At 35.4% G+C, this 19,670-nt stretch overlaps 1 protein-coding gene across 1 annotated transcript in view; it reads left to right on the top strand.

Moving 5' to 3' along the window:
- The window catches only part of LOC150107390 (uncharacterized), a 339,311-nt gene that overhangs the window by 307,167 nt on the left and 12,474 nt on the right, over window positions 1–19,670 (top strand). Inside the window, exon 18 of the mRNA XM_090391829.1 lies at window positions 10,482–10,727. Within this exon, the coding sequence (XP_090247955.1) occupies window positions 10,482–10,727 (246 nt within the window). The remainder of the gene's footprint in view (window positions 1–10,481; window positions 10,728–19,670) is intronic.

Genomic DNA, 19,670 nt, shown 5'->3' with positions numbered 1-19,670 from the left:
GTATTTTTCTCATTCTGCTCATAATCCTAGTGTCCAGATCTGAGCACAATAATAATAGGCTTTGCTGAATTTGTAATGTTAGCACTGTATTTTTCTCATTTTCTTTCATAATCCTAGTGTCCAGATCTGAGCCCCAGTAATAATAAGACTTTGAATGGTTGCAGCATGACTCATTATTCTTTATACCACTGCTGTAATTTTCACTGTTTTTGCAACATGGCCTCTAAACTCCACTGCATGGTGCTAGTGCTCTGAAGTATGTTAGTTAGATGTAGTGCTCTCTAATTTTACCACTATTTAAAGTGAATTACCCAATTTTACATCCTAAAGATCAGCAGAGCAGTAGATGTAAAGGAACTGAAGATCTCAAGGTACTTACAGTTGTCTTGAGATCTTCAGTTCCTTTACATTGGCCAAACAAGTGCTTGTGCACTATGTATAGATATGACTTCAGCACAAAGCAAAGATGGCAGCAACAAAGCCAAGCAACAGCATAGCACTACGAATCTCATTAACTCTCTGACAAGCCATAGCTGCAAGCTAGATATTATGGGGGGGGGGGGCTTCAGTGCAATTTTTGCTGCCAGTTGATGCATGCCATTTGTGCAAAGACCAGGAGTAAAACATCCTCAGCTAGCCATTGTTTTGTTCTCTGGGACCCCCTTTTTGCTAAACAGTTTCTAAATCTCGGACTGTGCATGGACAGTGGCTTATTACACCTGATAATACTTTCTTGAGTAAAATCGATGCATTAAAATAAACTAGAAGAGATTCATAGTCTAACTCTATGTTAACATGCCCACTGCTCAAAATGCCAGCAAACTTCACAATCTCATTGCCATGTCAGTCCAAGACACTATGGAGGCAAAGAATAAAAAATACAATGCCATTGTAGTGAACTTTCGTTCCATAACAGACGTGACACTGAACGATGCAAATTTAACCCTGGGAAAATCATCAAGTCTCACTGCTTCAGGCCCACAAATCTGCACCTAGTCAAAGTGACTTGTGATATGCTAGCAAGCATATCAACATTCATAACCACAGTGAACAACATGTCAGAAGATACCACTGCCATGTCATGTATATGAGTCCAGCCAGGTTTCACCTATGCACAGTGGGAACAAAATAGAAAATTACAGCAACATAGTGAAGACAATCTATGGATAATTAACTATAAAAAAGGAGTACTAATGCAAAAATCCAGACCTCCTACCAGCCAGCTTGGAAACTCGAACTATCACTGCATAAGGAACATTTGTGACTGATGTGGTCAACAGCAAACCTTACAGAACTTTCCTAATACCCTATAGTGTATTAAAATATACGTGGCCTCCATTCAAATCTCATTGAAGTCTATTTCCATCTCCAGTCTACAAAACCACACTTACTTTTCCTGACAGAAACCCAAATTTCTACTCCTCCTCCTCCAAGCACTACTCGCTCTTTACATACTCTTTGACTCCTTTCACCTCAAAAGTAGGGTTTGTCCATATGTTCGTTCTGACATACCATGTCATAGAGTGCCTAACCTTGAATCTGCTGTGTTTGACTTCTTTGGCTGAAATCTGTATCCCATTCTATCAAATTCATTTGTTGTCTCCACTCCTCCCCTGACGTCACAAACCATTTTGAACTTTTTGATTTCCTTTCTTTAAAAGTTAATACTTTTCAATCCAACTTTCCTAACAGTGAGGTAATTTTCTTAGGAGACTTTATTGTTTACAACACCCTCCAGTTACAGAGATCATAAGTAGAGAGGCTGTGTCATTTGCCATCACTAACGAGCTTACACAAATAGTACACCTGCCTATCCAAACACCAGACAACTCCAACCACTCTCCAAATACCTTGGACCTCTTCCTCACTAATGACCCACACCTTAAATGTAGTTCCCTAGGTAGCTCAGACTACAATCTCCTGCTGATCTCTTCTCCTATAAAACAACACGAATGCAATCACTCACATCCATGCATTGTATGGCATTACAAGAAAGACAAGTGGGATGATTTACACAACTACTATGCCACATTTTCTTGGATTGATTATTGCTTCCAGCCATTTGACCCAAACCTACATGCTGAACGTATCATTGAAATAATTTTTATTGGCATGGAAACATTTATTTCCCTGTTTTCCACCCTATAAGTTCCCTTCCCCTGTTTAAGTTGGTTCTCCCACAGGTGCCAAAGCTGTACAAGAGAAGAATCGAGCATACCATAACCGACCTGCATCCAAAAGTGCATCCACCTATACCAAAGCCCAGAATACTTGCAAGAAAACTATCTACCCACCAAAAAATTACTCTGAAAAAGCTAAAACTAGAAAACTTGTATATATTTCCATGTATATATGTTCCAAATTTGCTGCCAAAATTTATGTCTTCTGGTAATCATTTTGCTAATCATATCTCGTGCCTCCTTTTCAATTGTTTTCCTTACCTTTAATCAAGAGTAAAAGAATTAGTGAGCAAAAAAGTGGAAGCATGAAAAAGATTTGAAAGTATTCCATTGGAAGAAAATCTTGAAATAATAAAGAAAAATGAACAAGGCAAGTCCAGACAAAGACAGGACAACAACATAAAAATGTGTGAATGAATTATAAGAGCAATTTTAAGTAAAGCTGCTGAATACAAAGAGAAAGGTAAGGCTGCTTCAAGTTGATCATGCATGCATTCGAAATCAAAGTATTATAATGGTTGAATTAGAGAGAATTCTTTCTACATGGATCGAAGATTATAACCAAAAACGGAACTTTGCAACCATGAAAGAAAGGGCTATTAATGGTGGAAAAGAATTCCATGCTAGTGCTGGATGGTTTGAACATTTCAAAAAGAGAAATAGCCTACATAATGTTCTTATCACAGGCAAAACTGCAAGTACAGATATGGAGGTGGCTGCAAATTATCCAGAGATTTGTCAGATAATTGTGTAAGAAAGAGGCTGTTGTGACCAACAAATATTTAATGTCAATGAAACCGGCCTTTTTTGGAAGCAAATGCCTTCCAAGACTTTTCTGGTCATATCAAAGAAATCTCAGCCTTTTTATAAAGTCTCAAAGTCGAACAAAATTGGTGCTAGCAATATGCGAGCTGTTTGGAAGCACATTCTTCAACATTGTGCAAATGATTTTAGAGGCTTTTCAAATGAATCTAAGTTAATTAAATCTAATTCTGAGGAACTGAGTGATTCCGACCTGCTAATTTTAGATGCACAGTGTGAAGATCCCGAAGAATATGAAGAAAATTTAATCACTGGCAAGCCCAAAGAGATTTCACAGAAACAATTTGAAAATATTTTTCGTACAATTGAAATTTTTAATCTGCAATGCTTAGAGGCTGACCCTTAGAGAGAAACAGTAAAATTTGCAGAAGTAGTAGAAGAAGCAATAGTGCCATACTGCCAATTGCATGAAAGAAAGAAACGGAATGCCCGTCAAACTTTAGCTCAGTTCTTTGTTAAGAAGTAGAATAATAAATGTATATACTGAATATTTTATTGTCTTTCAGCTATATGGCTTTCTATTAACTACGCCCTGAGATATACTCCAATTCTTTTATAAATTAAGGGTCAAAAAAGAAATTTGGGGAACGAATTATACTTTTTCTCATAGGTTATTATTTTCAATTAGTGCATTTTCGATTAATGTGCCTGTTTTTAAGAATGCATTAGGTGCATTAATCGAGGGATTGCTGTATTGCCTCCTCTGCCTCCAAAAAATTAGGTTTTCTCTTTTGCTCATAGCATACAAAATCATAAAAATTTTTCTGACTAATGAATATTCCCATATCTGGGGTGCCATCAAGAGCTCCCTAAAGATACTGGACTCTGTAGAGAAAAGGGCAGTCAGGCCGATCAATGATACCCCCCCCCACGCACACTGATACACTTCACTTACTTTAAGTGAGTGAAGTGTATCAATTGCTCAGTTTCCGCTGCTTGCATCTTCTATAAATACTTCTACAGCTGCTGTTTCAGAATTAGCATCAATAATACTCCTGCTCTCTGTCATATCAGTTTAAAAGCAGTAACTAACTAACACATTCCTCGCAGTGAATGTCGAAACTCACAGAATAAATTTCTCCTCCTCTTCATTCATCCCTTCACTGCTTCCCTCTCATACAGCCTGCCATCTTATGTGTTTCCCAAGGAATACAATCCACAGCTTTTCAAGATAAATGTGAACAAGTTCCTTTTTGCCCATTCACAGTATTAGTATACTGTGAGTATTAGTATACAAGAGGTCCCCCAACCAAAAAAAAAAAAAAAAATTAAACCCCCTAGATATTACTCCTGATATTGCTCCTGAGATCTATAGCTTCATTATTTCCATGAAGCAAAATCTTAATAATGTAGCTGCTCTCCAGAGTTTATTCAACCCAAAATATATAATTTTGCATATGGCAACATTAAACTGGCCTATTATCATTCATCATAACACTAGTATCTTCAGATAATCTTGCAAGCACTCCATGTTATACTTACACTTTATCATCCTACCTAACTTTGCATCATCAAGAAAATAAATGGATATCTCCCTTAAAGTTTTTTCCAGTATCACAGCTAAATTGAACTGCCTTCAATTTGTTATTGCTGTAATAATTATTTGATTATTACTGTAGTACCTCACTCTTTGTTTGTGCTCTTCTATACACTAATTTCCATACACTGCTAATATCTGTCAGTAGTCACCCTATATCTATCCAGCAATCTATTCATTTTCCATCTCCATCTGCTCTAGTTTATGCAAATAACATTATATACATTTATATACAGTATTTTGTCTGCTGTCTTATCAAGCTTCACTAATATCTTGGTGCATCCATTTCCTTTATCAAACTCATATTTGCTACTGTTGTTGTGAAATGATAAATTACTAAGATAAGACCTTTTACCAAAGCAGTGATGTTTGTTACAAAGTATTTTACTCTCTCTCAGCCCATTCTGTAATTCACACTTTCTCTTGGTAACTATTTTTTTTCAAGACTAATAATAACATGAAATCAAATTATATGCTGGTCAGTATTGTATCACTCTAGAGATATGATACTGATTGGCCTATAATTTGTTGCATGTGTTGCTACTACCTACATGCAATAAGATTATTTTTCTCTCTATCCACTCTTCCAGAACTCAACTTGTGTTAGGACCCAAACATCTAGGTCAGAGGGCATTACCACCTTATCTGCACTTTCTCTTAACATGTGCTGAAATCTCATCTCTCTATTACAATGTTGGTATCAAAATTCATATTTTGTATCTTTATTCTCTATGTGTTTTCATTGCAGTTTAATTCCTTCTGGATGATAGTCTAGCAAAGCAAAATGGCCAATCAAGTTATCTAAAATTAATCAAGTTATCTTCCACTGTATCTCACATACATGCATTTGAATTTAATAAAGTTATCCTTTCATAATCACCATTGCTTGTGTGTAGCCTTGCAACTCTAATTGCCAACTAGAGGAGGAAAATATTTCTAGACCTTTTCATCTTGTTCCTGAATTAAAGGTGCCAAGAAATTATATTATTGGATAAAGGATGAAACCAAGAATATAATTTCTTGGCATCTTTAATTTATAGTATAACCAAGTGAAAAAAAAAAAACTTTCAACAACTTGTTTCCCGAGTTAGTTACTGTTTGGTTCAGGCAAGTAAAACTGTTCTGAAAACTTTGGCTTTTAACCCTGAACTCAGAAAAATAGCCCATGTAATTCACACATTAAGGTTTAAGATTACAAGATTTTAGCACAGTTACTGTACCCTTGCCCATGCTATGAGTTCATTATTGTTGGTTATGGGTGGGGAGCAACTGCCTACCAATTTCCAGAAGATACTCAGGACCAAAACAACTCTGCATATCCTTTGTGGAATAAAACTATTTTTACATAATGATAGAATAGAATAGAACTCGAAGATTTTTAAGAACTCTAAGATCCATTCTCCTTATATTTTCTTAAATACTTCATGTTGCTTTTGTAGCCTGTACTTTATACTCCTCATGCAGTATTCATCTCTTCTGCAAGTCCATTCACATAATTTTCTTTTTTGTGGAGCTCCACTTAATGAGATTATTCATCATGTAAATCCTGCCTGCTATTGCAGTCTGTTACTGCTTCCACCAATCTTCACTATTTGCTTGTAAAATTTATAAATCTAAAAACTTCATGCCTGTTCAGTACAGACTTTTACAAATACTCATGCCTTAAATGGAATTCATACCTGCAACATTTTTGTCTAAACAAACAGCAGCATTTACCAGTTGAGCTACCAAAACTGGCTTCAAGCTATCTCCTTAGCTTTCAATAATTTGCTTCCATGCAATTCTATATATGCTCTTCTTAATTGAAACTTTTATATGCCTAACTACCTAAGTCAGAACTGCATGGTAAGTCTTACTATTAGCAGTATTTCTGAATACATCTCTGACATTATAACTAGAACTCATACCCTCAAACTTAATTCTCGCCATTTCATGCTGTTTGGGATAGTTCTCTCTCTTACTAACCCTGTTAATTGCTTTCTTTCTTCTCAATTACTACTATTTCCATCCAATTTAGGTTCTTAATTAAAGTCACACATTGATTTACTTGTCTTTTCTGAGGTAATTTACTAATGTGTTTTATAATCACTTGCCTCTGAATTACTACTGCCATTATTTTAGATCATAACCCTTTTTTTCATTCAGTCATTTTCTGTGTTATTAGCAATGCTTCTCCATCTATTTCCCTGAAAATACTATATCCTCACATTCTGTTTCTTCAAGTATATTCTCATCCATCAACCATTTTCACTAATGGCTCAACTTTCATCTAGAATGTACTTTAAAAAAAAAAAAAACTATCCTTTGATTGTAATACTTCTAACACTAGTGAAAAGACAATTATCTTCTGAATATATACATATCCATTCATCTTTTGTTGGCTTATTTCGCTCTAACTAGTGGCTTGTAATTCAGTATGTGCATGTATTTCCTTAGAATGCCTTCCATGTGCATTCTGAGGAAATTATTTCAGTTCATTTCATTTCACTCTTTTTTCCCCTTGGAACTCGAATTTTTCATCCCTCAAAACAAGCATAATGTCCAGAGAAGAATCCATGAAATTTACAGACATAATACATTGCTCTCATTACCTTAATTGTTTTGGTCATAATTCCACCCAACCAATCACACTTTTTTATTTACTGTACTTCATACCTGCCAATTTTCATCTGTTGGAGCTCATGCGTTATCTGGTGTAAGCATACTATTTTTTCATCACTTCTATCTTATCAGCCTCCTTATCCACTGCCTCTTTTTTTTAATACAAAACATCTTTATTCATATCACTTATTTTAATTCCTTCATTCACTCCTGTATTTACACTTCTACTTTCGTGCTCTGATGCCTTTTGTACCTTTGTCGCTGTAATTCATGGTACTAACTTGCTTATGATGTAATCACAATGCATGCGTAAATCCATAATATTGTCGAAATCCATAATGTTACTTCAAAATATTGAAGTCAATATTTTGAAACTAATAAGACAGTTTCAATCCTTTCTTTTAGGGTTACACGGTGATCAGCATTCATTTTAAAAATTTTATGGAATTTACAACCGTGTTAAAAAACTTTTTTATTATCCCGATGTTTCGATCTTCACATCAAGATCATCATCTGGAGCATACATAAGTATACAGAACAAGCTGAGTTACATCATTAACTGTAAGCTAGAGAAACAATGATTTGATCACATGTTATTCTACTGGCATGACCTCTGGTGAATAAAAAAAAAAAATTATATAAAAAGAATTTTTTTTATAAAAACAATAATTTTTTTATTCACCAGAGGTCACGCCAGTAGAATAGCATGTGATCAAATCATTGTTTCTCTAGCTTACAGTTAATGATGTAACTCAGCTTGTTCTGTATACTTATATACGCTCCAGATGATGATCTTGATGTGAAGATCGAAACGTCGGGATAATAATGAAGACAGTTTCAAACCGTGTAATATGTGGGATGCAGTTTAGGGACAGGATGGAATTGTAGAAAAGTGGTGGATTGCATTTAAATGGATTTGGTGTGAGTCAGTTGGAGAGATAGCTGCTAGAAGGGAGTATGTTAACAGTGAGTGATGCATCAGAGGAAATAAGAGGTGATATGGACCAGGAAGAAGTGAAATAGGTGTGACTGTGTCCATTCTTATTCTTGATAGGAATAAATATGAATGGGTATAATGTTTTTCATGAGAATAGGAAGAACAAGAAAGAAGGGGGTAGGATTGCTGTTGATGAGAGCACTAGGCAGAGGTGCAAGGAGAAACAGTGACAGTGGTTTTGAGAAAATGCAGTGGGAGGACAGAGGAGACAGGATGAAATGTTTAGTTGGATGATCATATTATATGCTAGAGAATATGGAATACAGAGACATACTCTTAGACAAATTAGTTTAGGGAAGAAGAGAGGATGGATTGGAATGAAGTGATAGTATCTGGAAATATGAAAAATGAATTAAGTTCTTGAGATAATCTATCTTAGGCAGTATGTGATGGAGGACACATTATGATAAGATCTGATCAAGATATAAGAGAATGTGATTGTGAATAAGGTGTCAAATAAAATTTTGCTTGCCAAGAAATTATATTCTTGTTAAATCCTTTATCTCAGTGTCAGCAAACAAAGTTTGTATGTGAGGTATCTACACAACTAGGCTACTTGTATATAGAGGCTGATGACTTCACATCAACTGCCTTAGTATCTCATAATGCAAAGCAACTTCCTTTCAGACATGCATTATGAAGAAAGGGTTACTTTCTGGACTGGTTTTAACCTTTATTTGAGGAGCCTCATCAGTGGGAGCCAGACCTAGGAAGATATCCAAGTTGAACCTCCTCCAGTTGATGAGTGACAATCATGTACATGATATACTGACACATGAAGACTTTTGTAAGACAAGGAAAGGATATATCTAGAACTATAAGTGATGCTTTTGAAAAACTTAAGCAGCATCTTGGTGCTGTAGCACAAAATGAGAAGTTAGGCAGAAAGGAAATAAATGCTAGTTTAGTACTGATCAAGAACTGTTTAACATCAGAATGTTAGAGTGTGCTCCAAAGGTCAAAACATTTAATATGGTAGATGTAAAATCGATGAATGAAGAGATTAAGTCTGCATTTCGGAAGAAAACATTCTTCAGTTGCATGAAGAGTACAAAGAGCAGTCCAAGAAGATAACTCACTAAGGACACCAGGGTGTAATATGAGCAGAAATTAGCCAACGAGACCAAGAAAAATATCATTTTTCTACTTCCACATTCTTTCAATATTGGCAAGTATGAGAAGATGATGTTAGTGGATAAAAATAGCAGATTGGCACGAATCTTGTGCAGGTTAAGTCATAAAGAAGTGCAAAGAGGGTAAAATTGTTCCACTTCACAAGGGTGAAAGAGGATGATATGATCGAGGCTACAAATTATAGGCCAATCTGTGCATCTGCAGTTGTGGTTAGATGTTGGTGAGGCCCATGATGCAAAATAGGGATAAATCTATGCTGACTATCACAGCATTCTTCGGGATATGTAGAGGTCCACGGAGGTCTAAAATTATTATGAAATATCAGTTATATGCATAATTTTTGATCTTACAACTATGCTCAAGTTATTTATTCAAAATAATAATAATAATCATGGACTATGAAGTATTAGAAAACTCTCTCCTGAAACAGAAATGTCATTTGGATAGGAGGAGAGTTTTGGCAAATATGCAGTTTTATTGAACACCCATTTTATAATGGTAATGTGGTCAGTAGAACTCAGTACTTTTATGAAAACCAAGGATAGATCTTCCTTTAAATTATAAAAGTCAGTTATTATGGTTGTGTTAGTATCAAACATGTGGAAAATTGATTATTCAGCACACTGCTCCCAGATGTCATTAGATTTTTGTAACTTAGTTCATACATATCAGTCATACATGAGAGAGAGAAAAATCCTATAGCATATCAGTGCTGTGTATGGGTAAACATGCTTAACATGCAAAACCTTTCACTCAGCCTAATGAACTAAAAAAAATTGTACAAGAGGAGGATGCAGAAGAAATTCAGAATGGTGAGGTTAACAATTTTTTAACATACTTTGCCAGTCATTATTATATAATTTTATATGAATTAACATTTTAAAAATGTACTTAATCATTTAATAAGTATTATTAAATGATTAGTTTTATTGCTGTACTCAGTTTGCTTGCTTTACCACAACAGGCCATGGATTAAATAAAATCATTTCCAGCTTTGAAACTATCACCTTAATATAATAGGAGCCTAAAATAACAAAACATCTTTGATCTCCAAAGCAGAGTTTGTTTCATTCTTTCATAAGAAGGAAATTGTCATTAATTTTTAGTTCATTGAAAATTTCTTAAGGTATATTTCAGTTAAATTAAATTGGATTACTAAATTATGACAACAGTTCAACAAGTTTTCCCCTTTTTTTTCATCAAATTTTAGCCATTAGTACGCCAAGTGAATCTTAGTACTTGGCCAGTTCCAGAAGTAACAAGTCCTCAGAGCCATCCTACTATATGGGACTTAGGGTTTGGATCTGGAACAGTAAATGATCTCATAGTAGAGAACCATATTACTCATAACCGTGGTTTGTTAGCTAATCATCTTCCATTTGATAATGTGAAGTATAAATTTCAGACAAAAAAATATCTTCAGAACAAGACTATTGGATGGTCCTTGGATTCTATGGTAAGTTTGCACATATTTAAAAATGTTAGTTTTTTTTTTATATTTATGCAAGAGTATTAGAATTAGAGTTTAAAATTGTAGTTGTTTATAATTTTTTAATTGTTATGGAATTATACCATTATACAGTATTTAGTTACCTAATGGTAACTAAATACAGTAAAACCCCGAAGTTACGCGGTAGGTGGGACCAACAAAAAGCACGTAAGTCGAATTCGCGTAACTCGGGTATAATTTTGCATGTAATTTATATATGTAAACATACAATTGGGACCAAAGGTTTACAAAAACACCTATATTTTTTAAGAAATATAATCATAATTGTAGTTTTTCGTACATAAAAAAAAGAAAGTTATTTCAATTTTGATGGTTTCATAAAATCTGATATTCGTCTGATGGCATAATGTCTTTTTCTTGTCATGCAAAATTTCTTCATAGCAAGCTAATGATTTTTTTATTCCTTGCCTGGCTACAATTCATTCCTCGTTAGAATCTATGTCCTCCAAAATCTGTAACCTTTCTTTTATGATTGTTCTTACTGTGGATTCCTGTAGATCAAACTTCTCTGCTAACTCACAAATTTTCATTCCACCTTCAAAATCCTTAATAATGGTTAAGTTTTGTTTCCAAAGTCTTTTTTTGTTCTTTTCTTGCTAGCTGTAGAAGAATCGGACTTGCTTCTTTTGGATGACATTATTATTTTTTATGTGATAAAATTTTTATCAAGACCATAACATTAAACAATCGCAAGGTTTGTAGACTATAAAAATCATGTATGAATGGAGACCGCACGAAACACGTCGGTGCTTGTTCACAGCATGTGTGACACTGGCGAATTCAGCCGGCACCTGAAAGATACGAGGCGTGAAGCAAGATGGGAATACGTACATATAAGAAACTGCGTAACTCCAGATTCACGTAAGTCGGGGTATGACTGTATTCTTAAACTTCACAAATGCTGTAGGAGAATATTTATGATGGAACTTAATAAGTTCTTAAACATTTTGACATATGTATACCTAAAATTCTCTTCTTCAGGGACTCGACTGCCCTGTCTGAGCCCTGGCCTTCTCAAGGAGCTTTTTCCATTCTATCCTTTTTTTTGGAAATCATCCTCCAATTTTTGATTTTCAAAAGTGCAAAGTCTCTATCAGCATTGTCAATCCATTGTAGTTTGGACCTTCCTCAAGGTCAAATTCCTGTTGGTTTATGTGAGAATACTTTTTTGGAATTTCTTTCATCACATATTCTCATTATGTGGCTTGCCGATTTCATTCATTGAATTTTGATAAATTTCACAATATCTATTTCTTATAGGCATGACATAGCTCAAGGTTTGACCTTCTTTGCCATATTCCATCAATTTGAATATCACCAAAAATACTTTGTATAATCTTTCTTTCAAAAATTCCAAGGGCCTCTTCATCCCTCACAGACATTGTCCATGTTTCAGGTTCATATGTAAGTAGAGGCCTTATCATAGTCTTATAAAGTAACAACTTAGTTCTTATTCTAATCAAGCTTGATTATAGGTATTGTTTTAAGATATAAAAGCTATGACTAACAGCAATAGTTCTTTTTTTTTATTATTATTTCTGTACCTATATCATTCTTACTATTAACTTCCAACCCTAAGTAAGTAAAGCTACTCACTTTTTCAAATTGGTAAAGTCCAATTTCTAAAGAATTGGTGAGATTTATTTTTTTGCTGCAATCCATGTATTTAGTTTTACTTTGATTGATCATGAAGTGTATTTTCTTTGCCTCACTTTCTAAGGTCAAATGCCTATTTTAGGGCTATGGGTGTTCTTGCTATGATATCAATGTCATCATCAAAGTAGGTGAGGATCTTCCATCAACTATTGGATGAAGTGGTACGTTTTCTTTATGAATCTTCGGTGCCCTATAAAGGCGTGGAGTAATAGGCAATTCGCAATTTATGTAACAACAAAGACATTATAATAACCAAAGTAGACAAAGGAAATTCAACAGTCATTCTTAACTCGAAAGATTACTTTAATAAGATTAACTTGTTACTAGCAGACAATTCCACTTACCAAGTCTTAGATAAAAATCCCATCATGAGTAATCATCTGGAGACTAACGCTCTTATCCGCAATATGACCGGTTCGTCGGATGAACTAAAAAAACAACTTAAATCCTTACACCCTATTACTCCACGCCTTTATGGGGGCACCGAAGATTCATAAAGATAATGTACCACTTCGTCCAATAGTTGATGGACTCCATGCGTATGATGTTATGCGTTAGTTTTAATTTTACTTGATTTGACTGCTACTCCATTCTTCTTTTTTACTAGTAAACGGTATTGTACCGACTTTCTTGTCCTGAAGAAGCCAGACAGAATAGCTGGTGAAACTTGTTGACAGTTGTGTAGATCTTTTAATGTTTATGGTCGACTAATAAACCAAAAGAATATAACTCAATTTTAATGCAAATTGATATTAATTTTATATTTTCTGAAATGTAATGATAATTTGGTATTTAGGATCTCTTAAAATTTATCAAGTCATGTCAATTTTGATTTCATTTACATCATGCTTAGCGACAAAATTAAGCAAAACAAAATTGTCCAAGTATACAAGCCAGAATGGGTTGAAGTTTCATACACCATTTGGCCTTTTTTTTGAATATCATAAATTCATCTCCCATAGAATGACAGAAATATCAACATTTGAAAATTCAGTCTTTGAGCAATATTAAACTATATTAACATAAAAAATCGAGAGTGGCGCAATTGTCGTGATGAGAAGTAACAGTGTATTATTATTATTATGGTCGAATGGTGTTAATAAAAAGTGTTTATTTTTTTTTCGCCCTAAATTATATTGTGTAGATTTGTATAATAGTGCTTTTTTTGTGATAGCCAAACTGGATATAATCATTGTACTATGGTGTTGTGGTTTTAAAAGTGTTCACTTTTATTGTTATCTTAATTAATGTGGAAGTACTAGTTAATGTTACAAAAATAGTGGCAGTAGCAACAAAGAAGTATATGCCAGCAGCACAGAAGGTCTCAACTCGAAGATCGAGTTTTTTCTCTCTGGACTTTTCTCAGTGGATAAGATGCAAAAATTGTTTTATTTATGCATTCAAACACATTAAAGACTTATGGAGTGTTAGATCGAACGATAAAGAGCAACGTATTATAGTATGTGAGAAATGCAATGAAAGACTAGAACATTCCAAAAATGAGAATGGTGTTACCAGGAATAATCAGAAAATAGATGGAAGCGCTTGCAAAAGTAAGGATAGAAGTGATATGGAAGAGCTTCATTAAAGAGCTTAATGAAAATAAAGAGCCAGGAAGAGAGAAGCACACTATAGCAGAGAGAGAGAGAGAGAGAGAGAGTAAAAAGTGATTGTACTGATGTAATGGCCTCAAAGAGGTTAAATGTATGGAGGAGGAAATTGAATGTTTAAAGAAGAACATAACTGATATAAATGACAAGGAAGTTAAGAAGAAGCAAGTATCTAAGGAGGATAGGGTTGCATTTTTGAAAATTATGGAGACAACTACCGTGTTTGAATAAAAAACTTTAGTTTAATATAACTAAAATCTACATTTGACTTTCAACATTTATGTCAAGGTCGTCTTCTGGAGCATACAACTATACACAGGGAACAAGCTACACTACAATTAAACTGGTTTGTTAAAGACACTGACCAACAGCTACAACAATTGTTGGCCTGACCTACGGTGGGGGGGAAAAAAAAATTTACATCAACGCTAGAGTCCTATTATTAGTGTTATCTGCTAGTTGTAGAAATACATTGGGCACAACAACAAGTATCTATCTATATACATATATTAACATCATGTACACATTCCAGCCAGTTGGTATGGAATGGTTTCTAATACTAGCTGAGGATTGGCTAGAGTCCTGACTTATGCTGGATCTTACATATTAGGTAGGCTGAATGTGTGCCATCCAGATCCTTGGAATTTTCATGCCATCTTTGTTGTTGATATTTGGGTGGTTTATCAGGATTTCGCAGGCTTCCTTAAATTTCCTTTCGTACCAGGTTTTTGTGTGGTGTAAAGAGCATGGCGGAATCAAGAGCCCTTTGCTCAAAAGTTTCCATATAGAAGTTAGCGATTGGGGGGGGGGAATAGTGGTGAGCCCATGGCTGTACCTTCTTTTTGTAGGTAGAATTTGTTTTGCCACACGAAGTAACTGGACTGTAGTACGTGGGCAAAGAGGGCCGTAATGTCTGGTGGAAATTTGTTCTGTATAGGAGAATTGTGTCATTGATGGGGACATTAGTGAAAAGGGCAGAAACGTCAAAAGTGACTAATAAGTTGTCTTTGTTGAGTGTTATGTTTTTAATTTTGTTTATAAAGTGTTGTGTGTTTTTTATGTAGGCGGGGGAATGACCTACCAACTCCTTGAGTGTTGCCGCTAATTTCTTGGCTAAGTGGTAATTGGGACTGTCTATTCCTTCCATGATTGGTCGAAGGGGCACATTTTGTTTGTGTATTTTCGGAACCCCATATATTCTGGGGGGGGGGGGCATAGTAGGGTTTGAGTTTTTTAACCGTGTCTGGTGGCCAAGAAGTGACGGACTTCAGTAGTTTCTCTGTTTTATCCTTTATCCTTTTTGTTGGGTTATAATTTACGATTTTATATGTGTTGTTATCGGCTACTAGTTGATTCATTTGAAGTACGTATGTTGACCTGTCAAGGACAACAGTGGCATTGCCTTTATCCGCTTTCGTTATTATTATGTTTTGTTTGGCTTTTAATGATTTAATTGCTGCTAATTCTGTTTTTGTCAGGTTGTTCTGTATGGTTTTCTTAGTGTTCAGGACATTACTAGTTTCTAGTCGTATTTTATTTGCTATATTGTTAGGTAGGGACCTGATGCCTCTTTCAATGTGGTAGACACATCATGACACAATTCTGCTACTACAGAACAAATTTCCACCTGACATTACGGCTCTCTTTGCCCACGTACTACAGTCCGGTTACTTCATGTGGCAAAACAAATTCTACCTACAAAAAGAAGGTACAGCCATGGACTCACCCCCCCCCCCCAATCGCTAACTTCTACATGGAAACCTTTGAGCAAAGGGCCTCTTGATTCTGCCATGCTAAGACCAACAGTCTGACTTAGATACGCTGACAATGTGTTCGTGATCTGGCCGCATGGGCGACAAATGCTAAACGGCTCTCTTTGCCCACGTACTACAGTCCGGTTACTTCATGTGGCAAAACAAATTCTACCTACAAAAAGAAGGTACAGCCATGGACTCATCCCCCCCCCCCCCCCCAATCGCTAACTTCTACATGGAAACCTTTGAGCAAAGGGCCTCTTGATTCTGCCACGCTAAGACCAACAGTCTGACTTAGATACGTTGACAATGTGTTCGTGATCTGGCCGCACGGGCGACAAATGCTAAACACATTCCTTAGCCACTTGAACAAACAACACAAACACATACAATTTACCATCGAAATCGAAAACCAAAATTCACTCCCATTCCTAGACACACTAGTCACACATCTTCCTTCAGGCAGTCTATCCTTCACGGTCTACCAAAAAACCGACACACACTGGCCAATACATACATGCTAATTCATACCACCACCACCCATCACAAAAATATGGAGTCATTAACACCCTTAAAAACAGAGCTACAACAATTTGCTCTAACCAGCAAGCCCTGAAACAAGAACTAAAAATTATCAGCTACACATTCATAAATAATGGCTATAACAAAAATACTGTTAATAAAATACTCCATAAAACTACAACAAAAACGAATCTAAATTACAGTAAAACCATAGCCATCCCATACATTAAAGGGTTATCAGAAAAAATCAACAGAATCCTACAACATTATAACCTCAGTGCCACCTTTAAACCACCCACTAAACTTAAAACCATATTCAACTCCTCTAAGGATCATCTCCTCCCATTAGTGCATCCGCTGCACCTGTAACTTACCGTACATTGGTGAAACAGGACGGACAATCCCTATACGCAAGAAAGAACACACATTAGGCACATTAAATATAACCATTATGGTGAAGGAGGCCTCTCAGACCATGCACTCAACACCTTACACCAAATCAACTGGAAAAGCACCCGCTCTTTACACCACACAAAAACCTAGTACGAAAGGAAATTTAAGGAAGCCTGCGAAATCCTGATAAACCACCCCAATATCAACAACAAAGATGGCATGAAAATTCCAAGGATCTGGATGGCACACATTCAGCCTACCTAATATGTAAGATCCAGCATAAGTCAGGACTCTAGCCAATCCTCAGCTAGTATTAGAAACCATTCCATACCAACTGGCTGGAATGTGTACATGATGTTAATATATATGTATATAGATAGATACTTGTTGTTGTGCCCAATGTATTTCTACAACTAGCAGATAACACTAATAATAGGACTCTAACGTTGATGTAAATTTTTTTTTTTTTTCCCTCCATAGGTCAGGCCAACAATTGTTGTAGCGGTTGGTCAGTGTCCTTAACAAACCAGTTTGATTGTAGTGTAGCTTGTTTCCTGTGTATAGTTGCATGCTCCAGAAGATGACCTTGACATAAAGGTCGAAACGTCAAATGTAGATTTTAGTTATATTAAACTAAAGTTTTTATTCAAACACGGTAGTTGTCTCCATAATTTTCAAAAATGCATTTGGATCACTGTGTAAGCCTAAAAGAAAGGAGGATAGGGTTGCTTTATATGGTGGCTTAATCATTAAAGGTGTGATAAAAAAAATAAAGTACACAAGACATGTTTTACAATAAAATGGAGGTACAATAAAACGAATATCAGGTTTCTTGCTTCCACATAGAAGGGAGGAACAGACATCAGAATTAATGGTGGACACAAATGACTTGAGTAGTGAGAAAGAATGTGGAAGGGATTTGAAGAAGTTTTTGTAGGAAGTGAAGGATAATAGTGTTATTGGGAAAGTGGTTAGTTTGTTGCCCAGATATGACAGTAGTGATCTGAGAAGGAGAGCAATGATATTGAATAACAAGATAGCTGTATTGCATCAGATGGAGAGTATTCAATTTGTGAATGTATGGGAATTTGAAGAGAAGTTAGAATGGTTCAAAGCTGATGAAATGCATTTGAACGGGTTTAGTGTCATTTGGAATGATTATTGTTTACTAAGAATTTACAGGGTTTCATATGAAATTGGTACCACTAAGAGTCAGAGAGAGGTTGAAAAGCAGGAGGTTGTGGAAGAAGATGGATACAAAGGTGAGGAAGTGATTATAGCAGAGCAAAGTGATGCAGTGTAAAATGGTGGGGATGGTAAGAATATAAATGAAAATCAGAGTCCAGATCAGGGAAACGGGGATGGTCAGGATGAAGAGAGAAGCACACTATAACAGAGAGAAAGAGAGAGTAAAAAGTGATTGTGTTAATAGGATGGCCTCAAAGAGTGGAGAATTGTTAAGTTGTATACTGATGTACAGAATATCAGAAATAAAAGAGATGAGTTTGTAGCATTGATTGAATCAGTATACCAAAAGATAATTGGCATAAGTGAAGTTTGGTTGACTGAGGATAATGATACTGTCAAGACTTGAAATGGTAGGATATAGAACTTTCCAAAAGGATAGGAAAATGAGGAGAGGGAGGGGGGGGGAGTATTGTTAATGGTAACAGAGGAATTGTGTCCTTCAAGAGTTGAAGTAGAAAATAGTCATAAATGTGAAGATTTCAAAGCTGTTTGGTGTGACGTAGTTGAGATCAGTAGAATAGTATATCAAATAGGATGCTGATATAGGCCAGGGAATGTGGAATGTTTAGACAAATTAGTTGGGCAAGAAAAAGGAAGATGATCTTAATGGAAGATTTTAATTATAGGAATGTGGATTGCAAGAAGAGATAGTGTATAGTAATGAGGAGAATGAATTTGTTGAGTTTCTGCAGTATAACTATCTGAAGCAGCTTGTGATGGAAGCAACATGATGCTTATCGGTGTTAAATTTGGTGATATCCTCAAAGGATATCACCAAATTTAATGGTTGCGAATGAGGTATCAACACTGGTGAAAGTGATCATGGGATATTGGTTTGGAAAGGGGAAAAGTTGTTATCAAGAATGTCTATATGTGGAACTATAAGGTTGGGTGATTATCAGAAGCTCAGTAGTCAACTAGCATTGTTAGTTTTCACTATTATTGTTTGTTTTCTTACGGTTTAGTATTTTATGGTATACTAGAATTCCTCTCCCTTATCCTTACTCATCTCCATTCGAAAATAGTTAGAAGTACCTACAAACACAGTAATTTATCTATCCTAGATCCCTCTACTACTATAATTTGCCTTAGCTGAATCTTATCCCTTCGGTTGGTTATGAGTGCAAAGCTCAGCAGACCAAGAGTCTGTCTCGGGCTAGAGTCAAGCCTCTTTGAATGCAAAATCCAGAATTAACTCCCTTTCAGAATTAAGAAAAATTAGTTTGATAATGCTGTGCCATCTTATTTCCTATACAAGAGAAATCTCCTTGTCATGGAGTTAACACACAGACTATTTGATGATTCTAGAATCTAGCAAACAGCAATCCCAATTACAAATCCTTAACACACTTATTCTACATGCAGTCATAGCCAATCTCCCACATTTGAATTTGTACAGGTTCTGATTTTAGTGAGTGGAGCATTGATTTTAGAGATCAGGCAACTTTATAAGGTGAAGAAAATATGAATGTTTATTCATTCTTTAGCTCGATGTACATTTTATCAAAAGTTCACTTAAATAAACTAAATTGCACTTGTACGTAACAATTATTAACCAGACAAAATAGAAGTACAATCAATACATCACATTATGAGACAATATCAAATTTAAGTTGTCCTGCTTCTATTCATGTAACACAATTAAGCTAGCAATTATCTCATTCATCTAAGGCTAACAGACAAAGGCATACCTTAACAATTCAATA

The sequence above is a fragment of the Typopeltis vanoorti genome, chromosome 4 (assembly GCF_054136105.1).
Source record: "Typopeltis vanoorti isolate ZY-2024b chromosome 4, IOZ_Tvanoo_1.0, whole genome shotgun sequence".
NCBI lineage: Eukaryota > Metazoa > Arthropoda > Arachnida > Uropygi > Thelyphonidae > Typopeltis > Typopeltis vanoorti.
This window is presented reverse-complemented; position numbering and strand designations above follow the sequence as displayed.